Raw genomic sequence first — 25,749 nt, 5'->3', positions numbered from 1 at the left:
ACAGGAGGAGATGACACACAGGTATATACTATATACAGGAAGAGATGACACACAGGTATATACAATATACAGGAGGAGATGACATACAGCAGGTGTATATATTATTTAAAGGGGAGATGACATACAGGTATATACTATATACAGGAGATGACATACAGGTGTATTACTATATATAAGGGAGATGACAAACATGTATATACTGAGGGGAAAATGAGAGGTGTGAGGTGAAAATGAGGGGTGTAAGGTGAAAATGAAAAGGTGTGAGTGCAAAATGAGAGGAGTGAGGGAAAATAGTGGAGTGATCGGAAAATGACAGATGTGAGGTCGAAATGACAAGTGTTAAGGGGGAATGAGAAGAGTGAGGGGGGAATGAGAGGAGTGTGGGGGAAAATGAGAGGTGTAAGGGAGAAAATGAGAGATGTGAGGGGGAAAATGAGAGGCGTGATGGGAAAATAAGAGAAGTGAGGTGCTATAATTAACCACAGATGTTTACTATGCCCAGGCAACGCCGGGCTCTTCAGCTAGTATATATATCTATATATATAATTGTCTAAGGGTTTTTCCGTCTGTCTGTCTGTCTGTCTGTCTTTCTGTCTGTCTGTCCTGGAAATCCCGCGTCTCTGATTGGTCGAGGCCGCCAGGCCTCGACCAATCAGTGACGGGCACAGCGACGATGATGTCACAAAGGACGTAGACATCCCTCGTCTCTGATTGGCCGAGGCCGCCAGGCCTCAACCAATCACTGACGGGCACAGCGACGATGATGTCATAAAGGACGTAGAAATCCCACGTTTCTGATTCAGCGACGGGCACAGTATCGACGTAGATGTCATAATGGTTGCCATGGCGACGATGATGTCATAAAGGTTGCCTCGACCAATCAGCGACGGGCACAATCTGCCGCGAATTCTGGAATCATCATTGTCCATATACTACGGGGACATGCATATTCTAGAATACCCGGGCCACAATCTAGTATATATATATATATATATATATATATATATATATATATATATATATATATATATATATATATATATATATATATATATATATATACACTGCTCAAAAAAATAAAGGGGACACTTAAACAACAGAATATGACTCCAAGTAAATCAAACTTCTGTGAAATCAAACTGTCCACTTAGGAAGCAACACTGATTGACAATCAATTTCACATGCTATTGTGCGAATGGAATAGACAACAGACAGAAATTATTGCCAATTATCAAGACACCCTCAATAAAGGAGTGGTTCTGCAGGTGGGGACCACAGACCACATCTCAGTACCAATGCTTTCTGGCTGATGTTTTGGTCACTTTTGAATGTTGGTTGTGCTTTCACACTCGTGGTAGCATGAGACGGACTCTACAACCCACACAAGTGGCTCAGGTAGTGCAGCTCATTCAGGATGGCACATCAATGCGAGCTGTGGCAAGAAAGTTTGATGTGTCTGTCAGCATAGTGTTCAGAGGCTGGAGGCGCTACCAGAAGACAGGCCAGTATACCAGGAGATGTGGAGGGGGCCGTAGGAGGGCAACAACCCAGCCACAGGACCGATACCTCCGCCTTTGTGCAAGGAGTTATTGGAGGAGCACTGCATAGCCCTGCAAAATGACCTTCAGCAGGCCACAAATGTGCATGTGTCTGCACAAACGGTTAGAAACTGACTCCATGAGGATGGTCTGAGTGCCCGATGTCCACAGATGGGGGTTGTGCTCACAGCCCAACACGGTGCATGATGCTTGGCATTTGCCACAGAACACCAGGATTGGCAAATTCACCATTGGAGATGCCTTGGAGAGCGATCTCCTGCCTGCAACATCCTTCAGCATGATCGATTTGGCAGTGGGTCAGTAATGGTGTGGGGTGGCATTTCTTTGGAGGGTCACACAGCCCTCCATGTGCTTGCCAGAGGTAGCCGGACTGCCATTAGGTACCGAGATGAGATCCTCAGAACCCTTGTGAGACTATATGCTCGAGCGGTTGGCCCTGGGTTCTTCCTAATGCAGGACAATGCCAGACCTCATGTAGCTGGAGTGTGTCAGCAGTTACTGCAAGATGAAGACATTGAAGCTATGGACTGCATTGCACGTTCCCCAGACCTGAATCCGATTGAGCACATCTGGAACATCATGTCTAACTCAATCGACCATCAGACGCCTCATCAGGAGCATGCCCAGGCGTTGTACAGTAGGGAGGGCAAACAGGCACGTGGAGGCCACACACAATACTGAGCATCTTTTCCTTGTCATGAGGCATTTCCACTGAAGTTGGATCAGCCTGTAATTTGATGTTCCACTTTGATTTTGAGTATCATTCCAAATCCAGACCTCCAAGGGATATTCATTTTGATTTACATTGATAATTGTTATGTTTTATTGTTCTGAACACATTCCACTATGCAATGAATAAAAATTTGCAACTGGAATATTTCATTCAGAGATATCTAGAATGTGGTATTTTAGCGTTCCCTTTATTTTTTTAGCAATGTATATATATAATATATATCTACTATATAATTGTCTAAGGGTCACTTCTGTCTTTCTGTCCTTCTGTCTGTCTGTCTTCCTGTCTGTCACGGATATTCATTGGTCGCGGCCTCTGTCTGTCATGGAATCCAAGTCGCTGATTGGTTGCGGCAAAACAGCCACGACCAATCAGCAACGGGCACAGTCCGGAAGGAAATAGCCGCTCCTTCCTCCCCCCAGTCACTGCCCGGCGCCCGCATACTCCCCTCCAGTCACCGCTCACATAGGGTTAATGCCTGTGGTAACGGACCGCGTTATGCCGCGGGTAACGCACTCCGTTACCGCCGTTATTAACCCTGTGTGTCCCCAACTTTTTACTATTGATGCTGCCTATGCGGCATCAATAGTAAAACAATGTAATGTTAAAAATAATAAAAAAATCAAAAAACCTGCTATACTCACCCTCCGTAGTCCGCCGAGCTGCTCGCGCCTGCCGCCATCTTCCGTTCCCAGCGATGCATTGCGAAATTACCCAGAAGACCGCTAAGTCAAGCGCCCTTGGATCACAGGGGGTGAGTATGTAACTATTTTTTATTTTAATTCTTTTTTTTTAACAGGGATATGTGCCCACACTGCTAAATACTGCGTGGGCTACATGGCTGCTATATACTACGTGGGCAGTACTATATACTACATGGCTGCTATATACTACGTGGGCAGTACTATATACTACATGGCTGCTATATACTACATGGGCAGTACTATATACTACATGGCTGCTATATACCATTTGTGGACAGTACTATATACTACATGGCTGCTATATACTATGTGGGTAGTACCATATACTACATGGCTGCTATATACTACGTGGGCAGGACTATATACTACATGGCTGCTATATACTACGTGGACAGTACTGTATACTACATGGCTGCTATATACTACGTGGGCAGTACTATATACTACATGGCTACTATATACTTCGTGGACAGTACTGTATACTACATGGCTGCTATATACTACGTGGGCAGTACTATATACTACATGGCTGCTATATACTATGTGGGCAGTACTATATACTACATGGCTGCTATATACTATGTGGGCAGTGTTATATACTACATGGCTGCTATATAGTACGTGGGCAGTGTTATATACTACATGGCTGCTATATAGTACGTGGGCAGTGTTATATACTACATGGCTGCTGTATACTACATGGCCTGTGTTAGATACTGTGTGGGCTGCGTTATATACAACGCATCGGGTATTCTACAATATGTATGTATATAGCAGCCACATACTATATAGCACAGGCCACGTACTATTTGTATGCTCTCTGGTCTCAGTCTACCACCCTACCCGTGCCCTCCGCTCCGCTGATGACCTCAGGTTAGCATCCTCAATAATCAGAACCTCCCACTCCCGTCTCCAAGACTTTACACGTGCTGCGCCGATTCTTTGGAATGCACTACCTAGGATAATACGATTAATCCCCAATCCCCACAGTTTTAAGCGTGCCCTAAAAACTCATTTGTTCAGACTGGCCTACCGCCTCAATGCATTAACCTAACGATCCCTGTGTGGCCTATATTAAAAAAAAAAAAAAAAAATTAATTAACTGGTTCATGCAGCTTTACATGAACACCCAAGCCTTACACTATGGCTGGTCCGAATAACTATAGCAATTGTTACCATCCACCTCTCGTGTCTCCCCTTTTCCTCATAGTTTGTAAGCTTACGAGCAGGGCCCTCACTCCTCTTGGTATCTGTTTTGAACTGTATTTCTGTTATGCTGTAATGTCTATTGTATGTACAAGTCCCCTCTATAATTTGTAAAGCGCTGCGGAATATGTTGGCGCTATATAAATAAAAATTATTATTATTATATTATTATTATTATATACTACATGGCTCCTATATACTACGTGGCCTGTGCTATATAGCATGTGGCTGCTATATACATACATATTTTAGAATACCCGATGCGTTAGAATTGGGCCACCATCTAGTATATATATATATATATATATATATATATATATAGTAGCATGGATAAAGGGTGTGTAGACGACGGGAGGTATGTGTCACATAGGTGGCTTGTCACTGTGATGTAGCCCGGAGTGTTTTCTTTATTGCATATAAACATGCATATATATATGTGTTTCAGGACCTGTGGTGATGTCAAACCACATGTCTAGTCATGTGATGGGTTCCTGGGTGTGGTTAGCTCCATATAAGAAAGGCTAATGCTTTACACAAGAGATTTGTGGAGGTGAAACCCTCCTGAGTGTGTTAAGGCTCCAGGACTGAGCCTGAAGGACTGGACACTTGCTTTTCTTTCCGTGAGCCAAAGGCTATTTGCTTTCTGTTATTTTGCTATGTGGTTTATGAAGCAATAAACCCTGTGAACTTTTAAAGGAACGTGCCTCCTGAGTGTCAGCCATCTCACCTGAGTGAGTGAAATCCCTACAATATATATTATGTGTGTGTTTTGAAGAATATTTTGTCTTAAATCCATGTGTAAATGGCAGGGAATTGCTGTATGTAAAAGCTCATGTTAAAATCGCATTGCATACGCTTGTCATACAGATACTCCATTTTAAAAATCGCACAGAAATCGCATGACACTCACATGGCACTCACATAGCACTCATCCGTTTTTTCGGTCCAGATATCGGACCGTTTTTTTCCTTTCATATGGGTATGAACCCTTAGAGCGGGGTCTCCCTTTCTCATAACCATGTCTTTTTAGGCATTTTTAGGTTGTGTCTGAGCAGCTCCAGCCTGTGGAGGAGGACGATGATTACAAGAAGGAAGCAATATGTATGCTGCGCTATGACTAACAGACAATTTGATGACGGTGCCCCCGGCCCCCAGGGATGGCAGTGTATCATTGTGCATGTGGCCTGCTTTGGCTTGTGTGCCAGGGCTGATTTTCAGTCCTGCACAAAAGGTCATTGCTAAAGAAGCTGGCTGTTCACAGAGTGCTGTATCCAAGCATATTAATAGTAAGTTGAGTGGAAGGAAAAAGTGTGAAAGGATTGTTAAGAAAAGACCATTCAAAAATTTGGTAGAGATTAACAAGGAGTGGACTGCTGCTGGAGTCATTGCTTCAAGAGCCACCATACACAGACGTATCCGGGACATGGGCTACAAGTGTCGCATTCCTTGTGTCAAGCCACTCATGACCAATAGACAACACTAGAAGTATCCTACCTGGGTCAAGGAGAAAATCAACTGGACTGTTGCTCAGTGGTCCAAGGCGTTGTTCTCAGATGAAAGTAAATTTTGCATTTCATTTGGAAATCAAGGTCCCAGATTCTGGAGGAAGAGTGGAGAGGCACACATTTCAAGCTGCTGGAGGTGTTGTGTAATGTTTCCACAATCAGTGATGGTTTGGGGAGCCATGTCATCTGCTGGTGTAGGTCCACTGTGTTTTATCAAGACCAAAGTCAGTGCAGTCATCTACCAAGAAATTTTAGAGCACTTCATGCTTCTGTTGTCGACAAGCTTTTTGGAGATGGAAATCTCATTCTCCAGCAGGACTTGGCACCTGTCCACACTGATCTTGGGATGCCACAGGTTGAAAATTACCATTTTTTTGTCTCAGAAACTCTCCTTACAAAACTCCCAGTCTGGGAAATACCTAACCCTTTTCTGTAGAAACTCATGAGTGTCTGTGCTATGCAGAACAGTTGCCTTGACTTGTTCCTCTGGTTTCACCAGTGCCTCTACCTGCCTGCTTCCATGCTGCCGATCCCTCCCCCACAGTGCTCCTGGCCTCTCAATCTGCAGATTCTCAGGATGGGTCGGTTACTTCGTAAATCACTTATCTTCCACAGCCACACCCTGGTCCTACTGACTTGGTAACTTGACAACAATAAGTTGACCTATTGGTAACTGTGCCTTATCATCATCTTCCTCCTTAGACAATATTTGTCGCTCCCCACCATCATCTTTTTGTGGCTGTTCTAAGATTTGTGCATCACTAAACAACATGTCCTCCTGTCTCTCTTGGAACATGCAGGGTGAGGGGCCACAATTAAGAAATGATGTATAGATCTCCTATGAGTGTCCTTATGAGGGATTACTAGTCTCCTGAGACTCACCATGGTGGGAGGAAGGAGGATCAGGGCGAGGATGAAGTGATCCAGACTTTTGGTTGGTGAGACTGGACCGTCTGGAAGACCTGGTGGTGCGGCCAAGCATGCTGGAAGCATCATCTGCTTTCCAACCGAGCTCCTGTTCACACTGCTCTGGCTTCAGAAGTTGTGTACTGTGCCTCCCTGTAAAGGAAACTATGCATTGTGTATGGGCGTGTTTCTTGCGCTTCAGCAACAGGTGTAGTTATACCTGCCCCACATCCTCGGCATCTGTATGCACCATCATCAGCACTTTCACTTCCCTGTACCTTACTGCATGCATTTTCTAATTGCCATGTCTCTTGAAATCCGTTTTTTAATATAAATACAGAATTTGATTACCCGCTGCAGTCAAAGTTTTTTTCTCTAGTAACCCCCCACGACAGCACACCTGGAGGATGTTACCCCTTTCCTAATAGGGACAGGAAATGACAAGAGGTTAAATAACCCCTCCCTCATCCTCCCCTCAGTGTTCTTTCCTGTCCCTACTTGGGATGAAGAGGTCATCCCAGGTGCACTGTGCCGGCAGCGGTCACCGGGGGGAATAGAGATACTTTGGCCGGGCAGCTGGGATCAGACTTACGTCCATTCCCCGTCGCTGTTCCCGTCTCCTCCGACTCGGGACTCCTTCGCCACCATTCCGCACCTGCTGGTAAGGTCTGGGGCGTTCTTCGGCTGGAGGCCTCTCTGAGCTCTCCAGCCCTTCTCCTCTTCCGCACGCGCGCGTGTGGGCACTTCCGGTCTGAAGCCGGCGGCCGGATATGACGTCAGACGCCGGCCGGCTTCACTGAATAGGAGGTTCCTCATGCGTTCCAGGCTGGAACGCTAAGCAGGCAGCGTGGAAGACGTCGGCGTTCTCCTCCTACGTTCTTCCGGACACCGGAGGAGGAGGTCCTCATCCAGGAGAATATTTTCGTGGGCCGAAGAACATGTTCTCTCCATATCTGCCCTACATATAAAAGGAGAGATAAACGTACAAGCCGACTTCCTGAGCAGGACAGAGGTCCATCCAGGGGAATGGAGCCTAAACCCGGAAGTCTTTCAGATACTGGTCAAAAGATGGGGACAACCAGAAGTGGACTTGTTCGCGAACAGTCAGAACGCAAAGGTAGACCAGTTCTTCTCGCTAGATCCGATGAATCCGGGGTTAGCTGTGGACGCATTGGTCCAGCCATGGACATTCTCACTAGCATATGCTTTCCCGCCATTGCCAGTCCTACCAAGAGTCCTGCAGAAGATAAGGGCAGAAAAACTCAAGGTGATCTTGGTGGCTCCACTTTGGCCCAAAAGAAGTTGGTTCGGGGCCCTCATCAGCCTAAAAATAGATGGACCAATAGCACTTCCACCAGTCAAAAACCTTCTCTGCCAGGGGCCAATACTCCATCCAGATCCCGAGAGGTTACACCTAAATGCCTGGCTTCTGAATTCTCAATTCTGAGGACCAGAGGGCTATCAAAGACAGTAATTAAGACGCTACAAAAAAGCCGTAAAACAGTTACTAATTCTATCTACCAAAAAATCTGGAAGACTTTTATCACATGGTGTGCTCCTGAACAACCTAACCCAGACAGACCAAACCTAGCCAGGATCCTGGATTTCCTACAAGATGGGCTGGAAAAGGGTCTCAGACCCAGCACCCTCAAGGTACAAGTGGCAGCCTTGAGCTCTTATTTTGACCAGTCTTTAGCTGATCATAGATGGGTGAGAAGATTCATGACTGCGGCATCCCGCATATCTCCAAGACCCATAAATATAGTTCCATCCTGGGACCTGAATATAGTCCTGAAAGGACTTACACTGCCACCGTTTGAGCCCTTGTCATCCATAAGTATGGATAAACTCGCCTGGAAGAACACCTTCCTGGTAGCCATAACAACAGCCAGAAGAGTTGGTGAACTACAAGCCCTGTCAATCGATGAGCCATACATGAAGATTCTTCAGGACAGGCTTATCCTGCGATTAGACCCATCCTTTCTCCCAAAGGTCGTCTCTGATTTCCACAAGTCGCAGGAGATAATTCTTCCGTCGTTCTATCAAGAACCAAAGAATGAGGAAGAGGAACATTTCCATACTTTGGATGTTCAAAGAATGGTACTCTATTATCTTCATGCATCAGAGAAGATTAGGAAAGATCAGAATCTGTTTATTCATCTTCTCGGCCAGAATAAGGGGAAGAAGACTTCCAGATCCACAATTGCAAATTGGATCAAAAGAGCAATCCTGGAGGCTTATCAAATTCAAGGCCTTCCACCACCAGAAAAGCTCACAGCTCATTCTACTAGAGCAACAGCTGTCTCCTGGGCCGAGAAAGCCAGTGCTTCCATCGAGCAAATATGCAGAGCGGCTACGTTCTCCAAACATTACAGGCTTGACCTGATGTCAAAAGAAGACTTAGCCTTCGGAGAAAAAGTCCTTAGTGCTGTAGTCCCTCCCTAAAATTACTCTTGGGTACTGCTCCAGGTGTGCTGTCGTGGGGGGTTACTAGAGAAAATAGAATTATTCTTACCGTTAATTCGGTTTCTAGTAACCCACCACGACAGCAGGAGTAATCCCTCCCTTTGCTTGATATATGTTCTGAAAAGAATAAATATAATTTGAAGCATTCATTCTCCTGTGGTCCTTTATAATAACACTGAGGGGAGGATGAGGGAGGGGTTATTTAACCTCTTGTCATTTCCTGTCCCTATTAGGAGAGGGGTAACATCCTCCAGGTGTGCTGTCGTGGTGGGTTACTAGAAACCGAATTAACGGTAAGAATAATTCTATTTTTTTAGTTTAATACCACCATTATGTACCACAGAGCACGTAACACTGTTTGGATGAGTAATTTACTCAAGAATAATTTCACAACCCTTTTTGTGAGTGTTACTTACAAACAAAATGCACCACAGACCACGTAATACTATATGGATGAAGAATTGAATGCAGCAAACATTTACAAAACTTTTTGGAAGTGTTAGATATCACATAAATGTACCCCACAGCACAGAATACTGTATGGGTGAGTAATTTAGAGCGAAAAAATGTTAAACGCTTTTTTGTAGTTTTAGATAACACATAAATGTACCCCAGACCATGGAATACTGTATGGCTGACAAATTTAATTTTGAAAAAAATGTAAACACTTTTTTGAGTGTTATACGTATATCACAAAAATGTACCCCAGACCACGGAATACTGTATGGCTTTAAAATGTATCCTTGCAAAGTGTTTTAGTGCTTTTTTGTACTGATAGATATCACAGTAATTAACCCCAGACCATGGAATACTGTATGGGTGAGTATTTATTTTAACTCAGAAAATTTTTTAAATGCTTTCTTTGAGTGTTAGATAACACAAAAATGTAACCCAGAGCATGGAATGCTCTATGAGTGAGCAACTGAATCCAGAAAAAAAATCAACACTTTTTTTGAGTGTTATATAACACCAAAATGTCCCACAAAGCACATACTCAATGGATCGAAGAATATATAAAAAAATTCACACACAAAAATGCTGAAGCTGTATATTTTGCAAGAGACTGAACAGCCCTAATCCCTGTCTACAGACTGTATTCTGCCACTGTCCTTGCTCCTGCAACTGTCTCTCCCTCCCTAGACAAAATGCAAATGATTAGGCCTTAGAAGGGCTGTGAGCATGATGGTTCAGCTTCAGCACCAGTATCAACACTACAGGACTTTGATTCGTTATAATGTGCACTCACAGGCTTGGACAAGCACTCTCTGCCTCCAATATGAACTGTCACAGAGCTGTGCACTGCCATCAGCCTTTTGATGAGATTCTCCGGTGGGTCCAGGCACTGACACCTGCTGGCATACTGGCCAGCAGTTGCCTAGGGCCCCCACTGCACCAAGGGCCCCCACTGCACCAGGGGCCCTCAGCCAGTGGCTATGGGGCCCCTGAGTCAAGGGGGCCCGCCCTGTGCCAGCGTAGCAGCAGCTGGAGACAGGATCCTGTCCTCGCTGCTAAAGCAAAATTAATATTCACTCTACCATTTCTCTTTAATAGCGGGCAGCGTTAGCCGCAGGCTGTAGCGAACACTGCCCACATGTAAATCCCTACCACCGCACGACACACGCGCGCGCGCACACACACACAAAGCACAGCACCACATAAAACTTAGCAAAAAGTCCATGTGTGCACATAGCCTAAGAACATCTTCTCTATTAGCACCAGTAGGGTATTTTGGAATGGAATTTTTTGACCAAACAACACCTATATGGACAAGCATGGACTGGCCGACAAGAGAACAGGAGAATCCTCCGGTGGGCCACCACCCTCTTATATGAGCAGTACTTGGCACAATATGCTTTAATCACTATGTACAGACAAAGGCGCCATCTTATTCATTTAACAATCTACCCAGTTCATTGTTAACTAAATTTATGACTGAGGATAACGTCACATTTGCATGTAGCTATAAAGTGGGGTCCTGAAGTCGGTTACTGTTGGGCCCCAGTCCGACACTGGCTGCGCCTGTTCCTTTATAACCCATGATTATGTCACATGGCTAGCCAATCACAGTAATGCCACAACCAAGACGGCTAGGGTATTACAGTGATGCGCAGGCAATCCCCACATGCTTATTAGCTGTGTAACAGGCGCCAAACATTCAGTTTTAAATCGAGCACCGAGTAACATAGTAACATAGTTATTAAGGTTGAAGGAAAACTTTGAGTCCATCTAGTTCAACCCATAGCCTAACCTAACATGCCCTACCATGTTGATCCAGAGGAAGGCAAAAAAAAACAAGTGGCAAAGAGTAAGCTCCACTTTGGGGAAAAAATTCCTTCCCGACTCAACATACAGCAATCAGACTAGTTCCCTGGATCAACGCCCTATCAAGGAATCTAGTATATATAACCTGTAACATTATACTTTTCCAGAAATGTATCCAGTCCCTTCTTAAATTTAATTAATGAATCACTCATTACAACATCATACGGCAGAGAGTTCCATAGTCTCACTGCTCTTACAGTAAAGAATCAAGTAACAAGTACATCCAAGCACCCAGATACTCGAGTGATAACCGTTCATCCCTGCTAGTTTTGTATCCTCTGGAACTCTTTGCTCTACGCATGTGTATAACAACTTGGGCATTATGACTTTACTGGTAGGTTGTGGCCATGATCTTAGTTAGCCATTATTTTTTCTAAAAAAACACTATTGAAAATTCCATCTGTTCTATCAGAGTGAAGCATTTCTTCATTTTTTGTGCTGGCGATAGGACTAAGAGAAAAACAGATTTGTATTATAAATCGTTACAGGATCTGCCATATACCAAAAGTATAGTAACAAATTCCTCAAATGTTGCTAATGGTAATACATGATCAAAGTTTACTCTCTCTCCCTCCAAAAATATGTATTTATTCTATAGGTCATAGTGAAGAATCATCAGCTGTTGTGGACGCCATACGAAGAGAACCAATTGAATTTATGGAATGTAAAAATTATTACGTTAGAGAATCTACATACCATTGCAAGGTAAGGTAAAATGAAGCGAATAATTTTATATTTTAAGAGAGAGAAATGCTTTTTTATATGGTTATGATGTAATACATAATAATAATAATAATAATTTGTATTTATATAGCGCCAACATATTCCGCAGCACTTTACAATTAAGCGGGGACATGTACAAACAACAAATTCGGTACGAGTTAAGACAATTTAAACAGTGACATTAGGAGTGAGGTCCCTGCTCGCAAGCTTACAATCTACAAAATATTTTATAACTGTAGAAAAAGACATGGAGTGTACATCCCATTATTCGTACTGTGATCTAATGCAGCTAGGCAAAAATTTACAAACTGAACATGAGTTTCTTAGTTTAAGATTCTAATCAGACTGTATGAAGCCCACTGCCATATCACGGTGAACCTCTCAGCGTGTATCTAGCCTGAAAGGTGCGGGGCAGTGCTCAACTCTGTCACAGAGAAAGTGCACCAGCATGGTGGACGACCTGGTTCCCCACAGCACCCATACTGCGAAGCCACATATCCCAATAGCCATAGTTTGACCTAATGCCGCCAGGCGAAAATTTACAATCTGAACATCAGGTTCTTACTTTAACATTTTGATGAGACTGTATGAAGCCCACTGCCACATACAAAATATACTATACAATATGTTTTTTCACTTATGAATGATCCAATAAAAATATGACATAATCATAATGTGGAAATTTGTTATCTTGGAATCCTCTACAAATATCAGTATTAAGGGGCTTTATAGCATTATTAAACCTCTTTGCTATTGCTCAGAGCTTAAAGGGTTTATCCAGGTTTTTATCCTATTCTTTGTGTGTACCTATGCTGCAAAATGCTGACAGTTTGTAATATACACCCTGTCAGCATTCTGCACTGTTACCTAGATACCACACTTCGGGATGTGAACAGCTCTCTCCTAATTCTGGAAGAGCTGGTCACATCCTGTCTATAGTTTTCCTGTCTGGCAGAGACTGGACGTAACCTCAAAACATGCCCCAAGTCTCTGACAAACCCTCCCTCTTCCTCCTGCTTCAGCATCCCTGTGTCAGCAGACAGTGTGAGCCAGCAGTGGCAGGACTCAGCTAATTGGACTAACCAGTCCGATCAGTGAGTGATCATGTGACAACGGCTCGAATCAGCAAGTAGAGCAAAATCCTAACAGGGTGCATATTATACATCTTTAGGACTCCACATATCAATGTTAACTCTCAGAATTACAAACGTGTAAATGACACCTATAATTAAGGCCTCCTTCACACATCCATGTTTCCAGTATGTGTGTTATCCATTATTTTCATGGATCCCACACATGTGCATTATAGCCTAACCTTGTGTTCACGCAAAACGCACTGAGACAGATTTGTTTTTTTTCTGGCAGCACAGATGACAAGAGCCTATACAAGTCTATAGGTCCGTGAAAATCGTGTATAACACACTGATGCCATCGGGGGCTTTTTCTAAATCACGTATTTCAGAGATTTACATGGAAACCCTGGTGTAAGGGCTTAGCCTTACTGCAATCTTTGGGAGGCAGAATGAACAATCAGCAGCATGTCAAAAATTGTTTTTATTTCTTTTTTTTCGCCATTTCTCTTGCCTCTTGCAGTATAAGTGATTAGACAACTTTATTCTTTGGGTCGGTGCGTTTCCAACAATACCAGATTTATATTTTTTTTATGTTTTGCTGCTGTCACACAATAAAAGAAGCTCTTTTTTGCAAAAACTAGTTTTTGCATAGCCATATTTTGAGAGCTATAACTTTTCCATATTTCTGCAGACAAAGTCATGTGAGGGCTTGTTTTTTGTGGGACGAGATGATGTTTTAATTAGTACCATTTTTGGGCACATGACATTTTTGATCGCTTTCTATTCCTATTTTTGGGAGGCAGAATGAATAAAAATTAGCAATTCAGGAATTGTTTTTTTTTTTTATGCCGTTCCGCGTGTGGTAAAATTGATAAGGAGCATTATTCTTCGGGTCAGTATGATTACAGAAATACCACATTCGTATCATTTTTTTATGTTTTGGCGCTTTTACGCAATTAAAACTATTTTAAAATAATAATTTTTGCATCACTTTATTCTGAGAGCTATAACTTTTTTATTTTTCTGATGAAGCTTTATGATTGCTTGTTTTTGCAGGACAAAATGACATTTCATGGTACCATTTTTTATTTACATTTGTCTTTTTTTATTGCATTGTATTCCACTTTTTGTTTTTCGGTATAAGGAAAAAGCATAGTTTTTTGCCAAGGTTTTTTTTCTTACTATGTTCACTGAAAGGGTTAAATAGCGGGACAGTTTTTATAGGTCCGTCCATTCCAGGCACAGCAATACCAAATATCATAAAGCCTACAAAAAAAATCCTCTAGGCCAACAGAGGACGCACCCCTAAGCCATAATATATGAACCACCAAACAAGCAAGGGGATGGATCAATGAGTAATATCCAAAAAGTGTAAACTAGTTCACAGTGTAATTGTGCACAAAATCCATACCGAATAGGGGTTTATAGTTGTTCAATACAATACTTTATTTAGGAAAATATAAATTCACACAGACAAAATAAGGAGTGAGTAAGAAATAACAGCTAAAACAGTCAGCACCTGCAATATGTAATGCTATACAATCATAAATGCAAAAATCAGAGTGCTAGGGAGGCCATGCTGAAAAAATGAATGGTCTTCATAGCCCAACAACAGTCTACTAGACACCCAGAATAACAAGTAACAGAAGCATTAATGCAACCCAGGGTAACCGGTAATGAGTCTCAGCCAGTCATGGCTATATACTAGTACTGTACCTTGGGACATGATGACAAGAGAATGCAGGTGTGCTGACAGGGCAAGATGGAGCTCTGATTTTTGGATTTATGATTGTATGGCATTACATATTGCAGGTATTGCGTCAGGACATTTGTGTTGTCCACCAGTGCACTTTTTTGCCATCTAGGTACACTGACTTTTTTAGCTGTTATTTCTTACTCACTCCTTATTTTACATAGTAACATAGTTAGTAAGGCCGAAAAAAGACATTTGTCCATCCAGTTCAGCCTATATTCCATCATAATAAATCCCCAGATCTACGTCCTTCTACAGAACCTAATTGTATGATACAATATTGTTCTGCTCCAGGAAGACATCCAGGCCTCTCTTGAACCCCTCGACTAAGTTCGCCATCACCACCTCCTCAGGCAAGCAATTCCAGATTCTCACTGCCCTAACAGTAAAGAATCCTCTTCTATGTTGGTGGAAAAACCTTCTCTCCTCCAGACGCAAAGAATGCCCCCTTGTGCCCGTCACCTTCCTTGGTATAAACAGATCCTCAGCGAGATATTTGTATTGTCCCCTTATATACTTATACATGGTTATTAGATCGCCCCTCAGTCGTCTTTTTTCTAGACTAAATAATCCTAATTTCGCTAATCTATCTGGGTATTGTAGTTCTCCCATCCCCTTTATTAATTTTGTTGCCCTCCTTTGTACTCTCTCTAGTTCCATTATATCCTTCCTGAGCACCGGTGTCCAAAACTGGACACAGTACTCCATGTGCGGTCTAACTAGGGATTTGTACAGAGGCAGTATAATGCTCTCATCATGTGTATCCAGACCTCTTTTAATGCACCCCATGATCCTGTTTGCCTTGTCAGCTGCTGCCTGGCACTGGCTGCTCCAGTTAAGTTTATCATTAACTAGGATCCCCAAGTCCTTCTCCCTGTCAGATTTACCCAACGGTTTCCCGTTCAGTGTGTAATGGTGATATTGATTCCTTCTTCCCATGTGTATAACTTTACATTTATCATTGTTAAACCTCATCTGCCACCTTTCAGCCCAAGTTTCCAACTTATCCAGATCCATCTGTAGCAGAATACTATCTTCTCTTGTATTAACTGCTTTACATAGTTTTGTATCATCTGCAAATATCGATATTTTACTGTGTAAACCTTCTACCAGATTATTAATGAATATGTTGAAGAGAACAGGTCCCAATATCGACCCCTGCGGTACCCCACTGGTCACAGCGACCCAGTTAGAGACTATACCATTTATAACCACCCTCTGCTTTCTATCACTAAGCCAGTTACTAACCCATTTACACACATTTTCCCCCAGACCAAGCATTCTCATTTTGTGTACCAACCTCTTGTGCGGCACGGTATCAAACGCTTTGGAAAAATCGAGATATACCACGTCCAATGACTCACCATGTATTAGGGTTGGCGGAACGCACCAAATATATTATTTATTAAATGGAATTGGTGCGTTCGCAACCTGGGATCCACCGTGCAGGAAAGTACCTGCTGCTAAATAATGGCGGCTCTATATGGCGGTATATACCAACTCTGTTAGCTTCACAGAGTAACCGCGAGAGGAAAGCTCTGTGCCCTGTTAGACTTTCACAGAGGCACAGGCCAACTACCCAGATGTGAGCAGTGAGTGGTCATGCATGCATACAAAACTCCTCGCTGGAGATGCCAGCATTCTAGGAGCTTATTTCAGCCGGGTCCCTGAACACATTCAAACACATGACCACATTGGCGCAAAGCATATAACATAAGACGATACTAGCGCATGGCCGTGCGGCCATGCGTGCCTTAAATAGCTGCAGCACATATAGGACCTGTGAAAGAAGGACCAATGGAATTGCTGCAGCACCTGAGCACGTGACCCCAGACCTCCACTGAGAGATCCTGCCCTGGGCATGCTCAGAGTGCAAAGCAGAACTAGTCCTAGTACCTGCAGGACCTTCCATGAGAAGGACTAAAGGGAGTCGCTGCAGTACCTGAGCAAGTGACCCTAGACCTCCACTGAGAGATCTTGCCCTGGGCATGCTCAGTGTGTGTAAATAAGGACTTAGTCCCAGAGAAGCCTGCTCGCCGCAGATCAGTGCAGGGTACAATAGGAGAGCCAGGAAAGGCAGTAGTAACCCTATGCACAGAATCAGCCTCAGCGAGATGCTGGGAGCGACGTCTCCGCTAAGCAGACCTCACTGCGGCCGATGCAGAATGGGAGACCACAGCAGACACGGATCGAGATTCCCCCTGTGCAGCAGAGGAAACTCGACTCCTAACATTACCCCCCCTCCTAGGGCCCCCCCTCCTTGAGCCCCACTACGCTCAAAAGCTGTAATAAGCAGCGGAGCCCGAATGTGCTCCACAGGCTCCCAGGTTCTATCCTCTGGGCCGTGACCCTTCCAGTCCACCAGATAAAATTTCTTGCCACGTACCACCTTGCACCCCACAATAGCATTCACCTCAAACTCATCCGTGGATGAACCCGATGTCCCAGCAGATGACTCAGAAAACCGGGACAAATGAACGGGCTTTAAGAGGGAAACGTGAAAAGTATCGGTGATACCAAGGCGTGGAGGAATAGCAAAACGGTAGACCACAGGGTTGACCTGTTCCAGAACCTTAAACGAACCAATGTAGCGAGGAGCAAACTTAGTGGACTCAACTCGCAGCCTGATGTTACGGGCGGAGAGCCACACTAAGTCGCCAGGAGCAAAGATCGGAGTGGGGCGCCAGTGTGTATCAGCCAAAACCCTCATTCTCTCCTTGGAGGCCTGGATGGCATCCTGTGTGCGGTCCCAGATGTCACGTGCCTCCACCGCCCAGTCTGCCACCCTAGAATCGGTGGATGACACAGGCATGGGCACAGGGACACGCGGATGCTGGCCGTAATTAAGGAGAAAAGGAGTCTGACCAGTGGAATCGGCTACGGCGGCGTTCAAGGCAAATTCTGCCCAAGGTAGCAAAGATGCCCAGTCATCCTGCCTAGCAGAGACGAAATGTCGCAAATATGTCACCAGAGTCTGGTTGGTTCTCTCCACCAACCCATTCGTCTCGGGATGATATGCAGAGGAGAGGTTCAACTCTATGCTGAGTAAACGGCAGAGCTCTCTCCAAAACCGAGACGCGAACTGGGAACCCCGATCGCTGACAATTTTATCAGGCATACCATGTAATCGGAAAATGTGCTTAATGTACAACACCGCCAAGGCCCGTGCAGAAGGTAACCGTGGAAGCGGCACCAAATGCACCATCTTAGGGAAATGGTCGGTGACAACCCAAATAACGGAGCAGCCACGCGTCTTGGGTAAGCCCACCACAAAGTCCATCCCGACCATCTCCCAGGGCCTGTCTGCCACCGGTAGAGGGTAAAGCAACCCAGCAGGCCGTTGCCGAGGAGACCGATTCTGGGCGCAAGAAACGCACGCCTGAATATAATCCCTGACATCTCGGGCCATGTGCGGCCACCAGTATGTTCTCGCCAGAAGCTCAGATGTCCTCTTGGTCCCAAAATGCCCACCCACTCTGGAGGAGTGAGCCCAGGAGAGAACCTCCGGTCGCAAGTTAGCTGGCACGAAAGTCTTGCCCGGGGGCACAGACTCTAGCGAAACCGGAGCTACAGTTCTCAGGCTCTCAGAAGGGACAATAAGCCAAGGCTCCTCCTCAGATGACACTACGGAGCGGGAGAGAGCGTCGGCACGAACGTTCTTCTCCCCGGAGAGAAAATGGAGAGTAAAATGGAACCGGGAGAAGAACAGGGACCATCTAGCCTGGCGAGAATTCGGCTGCTGGGCCGTCTGTATATACACCAAGTTCTTGTGGTCAGTGAAGACTTGGAAGGGAAAGCGAGCTCCCTCCAAGAGGTGTCTCCACTCTGAAAAAGCCAACTTCATGGCTAGCAACTCCCTGTCCCCGATGGAATAATTCCTCTCCGCTGGTGTGAAGGTCTTGGAGAAGAAGAAGCAAGGATGCTTCCGACCTTGAGCATCCTTTTGGAAAAGGACTGCTCCAGCACCAACGGATGAGGCATCCACCTCCAAGATAAATGGTTTATCTACATCGGGGCGATGTAGGATGGGAGCGCTAGCGAAGTGTGACTTAATCGAGAGAAAGGCTTTGGAGACCTCCTCTGACCACAACTTGGGATTTGCTCCCTTCTTGGTGAGGGCAACTAAGGGAGCTACCAAAGTTGAGAAGTGTGGAATGAACTGGCGATAGTAATTAATGAACCCCATAAAGCGCTGCACCGCTTTAAGAGAATGGGGTTCCTGCCAGTCCATTACAGCCTGTAGCTTGGCAGGATCCATAGCCAAACCCTGGGCAGAGATGATATAACCAAGGAAAGGCAAGGACTCCTGCTCAAACACACACTTCTCCAACTTGGCGTAGAGGGAGTTTGCCCGTAAGAGGTCGAAGACTTTGCGAACATCTCTCCGATGGGAGTCAATATCTGGAGAGTAGATGAGAATATCATCCAGATAGACTACGACCGAGGTGGAGAGCATATCCCGGAAGATGTCATTCACAAAGTCTTGGAAAACGGCTGGAGCATTACAGAGCCCAAAGGGCATCACCAGATATTCATAGTGCCCATCCCTGGTGTTAAAAGCCGTCTTCCATTCGTCCCCCTCACGGATGCGAATCAGGTTGTAAGCACCCCGCAGATCTAACTTTGTAAATACCCTTGCTCCCCGTAGCCTATCAAAAAGCTCAGATATCAGGGGTAATGGGTACTTGTTCTTAACGGTGATGGCGTTAAGACCCCTGTAGTCTATGCATGGACGTAAGTCTCCAGTCTTCTTCTGTACGAAGAGGAACCCAGCCCCTGCCGGTGACACTGACTTCCTAATGAATCCTCTTGCCAGATTCTCTTGGATGTACTGAGACATTGCCTCCGTCTCCGGGAGAGATAACGGATAGACTCGACCCCGGGGAGGCTCAGCACCAGGCAAGAGGTCGATAGGACAGTCATAGGGGCGGTGAGGCGGAAGGGTCTCCGCAGCCTTTTTGGATAACACGTCTGCAGAGGGCCAATAGTGCTTGGGGAGAGAGGAAAGATCTGCGGGTACCTGTGTAGTAGCAACCTGAACGCACTCCCTCTGACATCTACCCTCGCAGGATTTACTCCATCCCAAAATTCTCCCTGAGGACCACTCAATGTGAGGAGAATGGTAGCGAAGCCATGGTATCCCCAACAGGACCTCATCAATTCCCTCAGGAATGACTAATAGGGAGATTATCTCCTGATGTGATGGAGACACAGAAAGCGTGAAAGGAATGGTTTGGTGGGTAATCTGTGAGGGTAGTGTCGACCAATTTACCACTTGAACGGTTACTGGCTTGGCGAGCATCACCAAGGGTATTGCGTGACGCTGGGCAAAAGCGGAAGACATAAAGTTACCCTCTGCCCCAGAATCCACGCATAGCTCGACCATAAGAGTGGATGGGTCTATGATAATTGTCCCCTTGAAGGACAACGTCGCCGTGTCTAGTGTACCTCCTCCAACTGCCACTAGACGCTGACGTTTCCCCGACCGCTGAGGACTCTTGGAGGCAAGATGTCCTGACTGCCGGCAAACATGACGGACCTTATGTGCACGGGCGGACAGAGACTTGGATCCCGCTCGTGTCACCACTAAGGCCTCATGTGACTCGGACGCCTGGACTGGAGATTCCAAAGGTTTGGCGAAGGTGGGAGCCAGCCGAAACCTCTGCCTACACTGGGCTCGCTCCAACCTTCGCTCGTGAAAACGAAGGTCTATGCGAGTAGATACGGCTATGAGCTCCTCCAGTGTGGCGGGAATCTCCCTAGTGGCCGTCCTTCACATGGTCAGCCAGCCCCCTCCAAAATACGGGAATGAGGGTTTTATCTGGCCATTCCAACTCGGACGCTAATGTCCGGAAGCGAACAGCAAAATGGCTGACCATGGTTGAACCCTGAGTCAAAGCCAGCAGTTGGAGCTCTGTATCACGGGTGACTTGAGGTCCCAAAAAGACCTGTTTCAGAGTGTCCAGAAACCGAGGAACACTCCGCACCACATGATCGTTGCACTCCCACAGCGGCGTATCCCACTCCAACGCTCTGTCCGACAAGAGAGAGATTATGAATCCCACCTTTGCCCGCTCAGTAGGGAAACGTGCAGCCAGGAGCTCGAGGTGTATACCACATTGGCTCACGAAACCCCTACAGGACTTACTGTCCCCTGAGTATCTCTCAGGCAAAGGAAGGTGAGATAGGGTTGGAACAGAGGTGGCAGTGGGTAAAGCTGCTGCAGCCACGCTAGCAGCCTGAACAGCTATTGCGGTAACATCCACCGCCGAAGTTGCACACTCAAGAGACGCCAACCGGCCCTCCAGCAGCTGGATGTACCTCTGCAATCGCTGTTCATCCGCCATTACTTAGCCAGATCCTGGCACTAGTATACTGTTAGGGTTGGCGGAACGCACCAAATATATTATTTATTAAATGGAATTGGTGCGTTCGCAACCCGGGATCCACCGTGCAGGAAAGTACCTGCTGCTAAATAATGGCGGCTCTATATGGCGGTATATACCAACTCTGTTAGCTTCACAGAGTAACCGCGAGAGGAAAGCTCTGTGCCCTGTTAGACTTTCACAGAGGCACAGGCCAACTACCCAGATGTGAGCAGTGAGTGGTCATGTATGCATACAAAACTCCTCGCTGGAGATGCCAGCATTCTAGGGGCTTATTTCAGCCGGGTCCCTGAACACACTTAAGCACAATCTCCTCGCCGGAGGTGCCAGCATTCTAGGGGCTTATTTCAGCCGGGTCCCTGAACACATTCAAACACATGACCACATTGGCGCAAAGCATATAACATAAGACGATACTAGCGCATGGCCGTGCAGCCATGCGAGCCTTAAATAGTTGCAGCACATATAGGACCTGTGAAAGAAGGACCAATGGAATTGCTGCAGCACCTGAGCACGTGACCCCAGACCTCCACTGAGAGATCCTGCCCTGGGCATGCTCAGAGTGCAAAGCAGAACTAGTCCTAGTACCTGCAGGACCTTCCATGAGAAGGACCAATGGGAGTCGCTGCAGTACCTGAGCATGTGACCCTAGACCTCCACTGAGAGATCTTGCCCTGGGCATGCTCAGTGTGTGTAAATAAGGACTTAGTCCCAGAGAAGCCTGCTCGCCGCAGATCAGTGCAGGGTACAATAGGAGAGCCAGGAAAGGCAGTAGTAACCCTATGCACAGAATCAGCCTCAGCGAGACGCTGGGAGCGACGTCTCCGCTGAGCAGACCCCACTGCGGCCGATGCAGAATGGGAGACCGCAGCAGACACGGATCGAGATTCCCCCTGTGCAGCAGAGGAAACTCGACTCCTAACACCGTGGTCCAGCCTATAGCTTACCTCTTCATAAAAACTGATTAGATTGGTTTGACAGGAGCGATTTTTCATAAACCCATGCTGATATGGAGTTAAACAGTTATTCTCATTAAGATAATCCAGAATAACATCCCTCAGAAACCCTTCAAATATTTTACCAACAATAGAGGTTAGACTTACTGGCCTATAATTTCCAGGTTCACTTTTAGAGCCCTTTTTGAATATGTTTTTGTCTGTGTTAATTTATATTTTTCTAAATATAGTATTGTATTGAACAACTATAAACCCCTATTCGGTATGAATTTTGCGCACAATTACGCTGTGAACAAGTTTACACTTTTTGGATATACTGTAACTCATTGATCCATCCCCTTGCTTGTTTGTTGGTTCATACAGCGATACCAAATATGTGTACTTTTTTCATTTTTTTTTCTCATAAAAATACTTGTAAGGCTTGTAACTAGAGAAGGGCTAACCCAAACAGTAGAATTCGGGGGTCCATATCGAACACTAGTGTCTGTGCATGGACCGTGAACATGAACTTCTCCAGGAAGTTCATGTTGCTGCTCGGATTCAGCAGCTTGAACATCCATTGTTTGCCACTCAGTCATCTGTATGACAGCGCAGCAAACATGAGTTTTGATATATGATTATTACAACTCTCAGCCGTCAGTTTTATCATGGCTGGCTATCAAGAGTATATATATATATATATATATATATATATATATATATATATATATATATATATATATATATATACTGTATATATATATATATATATATATATATATATATATATATACAGTATATATATATATATATATATATATATATATACTCTTGATAGCCAGCCATGATAAAACTGACGGCTGAGAGTTGTAATAATCATATATCAAAACTCATGTTTGCTTATATATACATATAATTTAACAAAGTGTGGGGTCCCCCCATTTTTGACAACAAGCCAAGCTACAGCAGACAGCTAGGGGCTTGTGTTATCAGACTTGTAAGAAGTCATGGATATTGCCTAAATATAGCAGCCCACAGCCACCCCAGAAAAGTGCATTAGATGTGCCAATTCTGGTGCTTTGTCCATCTCTTTCAAGTGTCGTAATATTTGTGAGGTTGATGTCAGCTGCTTTCTGGAGGCTGCCATCAAGCCCAGAGGTTACTAATGGAAAGGCATCTACAATGCACCCCGATTACTAACCCCATAGTTGGATTGTAAAAAGCCAGAATAAATCCTTTAATTGAAATAATGACACAGACACCTTTATTTGAAATAAAAATAAAAAGCACAGTTATACCAACCTTACACCTAATTCACTAAAGCCCATGTCACCTGTAAAAACAATAAACAACCATAAGGCCGGCATCACACTCGGCGTAAGGCAATACGGTCCATAAATTACGGCCGTAATACGCAGAAAAGTCCCCAAAATAGTGGTCCGTAGCTCCTCCGTAGGCAGGGTGTGTCAGCGTATTTTCGCATGGCATCCTACGAATGTAATCCGTATGGCATCCGTACAGCAAGATTTTCTCGCAGGCTTGCAAAACCGACATAGGCACTTACAATGGATCCATGTGCTCCCAAAAACATAAAAACATATGTACTGTCTATAATGTATATATATATATATATATATATATATATATATGTCAGTGAGACACATACTGTATATATATATATATATATATATACTGTATATATATATATATATATATATATATTAATATTTCATCCAGCGCGAGATAACTTAAAAGCCGGTAATTCAATTACCGGCTTTTGCTATCTCCTTCCTAAACCCGACATGATATGAGACATGGTTTACATACAGTAAACCATCTCATATCCCCAATTTTTTTGCATTTTTTTGCTAATGTTAGTAGTGTGTATGCAGTAATGCTGCATTAGCAGAGCTCCTGCCTGTAAAATAATTTAACCCCTTCAGATGGATTTACATCGTGGGACATATCGACGGAAGGTATGAGATATTGTTGGTTTATTATTTTTTATTTGTTACAGGTCGAGGGTCTTCAGGTGGATTGAGAGTGGAATAAAATATTACAACAACCTGTGTGTTTATTTCATTAAAAGACTTTGCAATATTGTGTGTGTGTTTTTTTAACCATTTCATGCTATTGGATTAATAATGGATAGGTGTCATAATTGACGCCTCTCCATTATTAATCTGGCTTATTGTCACCTTACAATAGCAAGGTGACATTAACCCTTCATTACCCCATATCCCACCGCTACACGGGAATGGGAAGAGAGTGGCCATGTGCCAGAATAGGCGCATCTTCCAGATGTGCCTTTTCTGGGGTGGCTGGGGGCAGATGTTTTTAGCCGGGGGGGGGGGGGGCAATAACCATGGACCCTCTTCAGGCTATTAATATCTGCCCTCAGTCACTGGATTTACTACTCTGGCGGAGAAAATTGCGCGGGAGCCCACGACAATTTTTTCCACCATTTTAACCCTTTAATTTAATAGCTAGACAGCCCAAATTTTGCACATACACACTACTAACATTAGTAGTGTGGAATATGCAAAAAAAAAATGGGGATATGAGATGGTTTACTGTATGTAAACCATGTCTAATATCATGTCGGGTTTGGGAAGGAGATAGCAAAAGCCGGTAATTGAATTACCGGCTATTAAGCTATCTCGCGCTGGATGAAATATTAAAATATATATATATACAGTATATATATATGTGTGTGTCTCACTGACATATATATATATACCTATTCCATGTGTACACAATTATTCTACCTATTCTATTGTAAGCTGTCAGTGTGATTTTACTGTACACCGCACTGAATTACCGGCTTTTCTCTCTAACACCGCTGCGTATTTCTCGCAAGTCACACTGCTGGTCCGTGTGTAATCCGTATTTTTCTCGCCCCATAGACTTTTATTGGCGATTTTTTTTTTCGCAATACGGTGACAAACGCAGCATGCTGCGATTTTCTACGGCCGTAGAAGACCGTATAATATGGATCCGTTAAATACGGCTGATAGGAGCTGGGCCATAGAGAATCATTGGGCCGTGTGTTATGCATATTTTACGGATGTATTTTCTGCGCTCATACGTCCGTAAAACTCGCCAGTGTGACGCCGGCCTAATACTCATCTTTATGCCTAACCCACTGATGGCCATGTCACTTGTAAAAGACAGAAAATAATAAACAACCAAATCTTTCACCCATCCGACGTGAAGATTATCCATATTTGTCCCACGAAGATCCAGAAGATTTGGATAGCGATCACACCATTGATGCAACCGCTATTCACACCAGCTGGCTCAAACTGAGACAGGAGTAGGGTTCAGGTTCTGATACCCGAAACAGAACTTTTTTTTAACATGTCTGGCCAAACTTGACGGACTCGAACATCCACAGGTTCGACCATGACTAACCGTAATGTTTTCATTTTAAAAAAGATATTGGGCTTGTTTTTTGTGCCCTGAGCTGACATTTTTA

The 25,749-nt window shown here is 44.5% G+C and overlaps 1 protein-coding gene across 1 annotated transcript in view; it reads left to right on the top strand.

Moving 5' to 3' along the window:
- LOC138666840 (alpha-2-macroglobulin-like protein 1) overlaps positions 1 to 25,749 on the top strand; it is a 216,492-nt gene that overhangs the window by 56,524 nt on the left and 134,219 nt on the right. Inside the window, exon 7 of the mRNA XM_069755018.1 lies at positions 12,000 to 12,106. Within this exon, the coding sequence (XP_069611119.1) occupies positions 12,000 to 12,106 (107 nt within the window). The remainder of the gene's footprint in view (positions 1 to 11,999; positions 12,107 to 25,749) is intronic.

This window comes from Ranitomeya imitator, chromosome 2, assembly GCF_032444005.1.
Source record: "Ranitomeya imitator isolate aRanImi1 chromosome 2, aRanImi1.pri, whole genome shotgun sequence".
Classification (NCBI taxonomy): Eukaryota; Metazoa; Chordata; class Amphibia; order Anura; family Dendrobatidae; genus Ranitomeya; species Ranitomeya imitator.
This window is presented reverse-complemented; position numbering and strand designations above follow the sequence as displayed.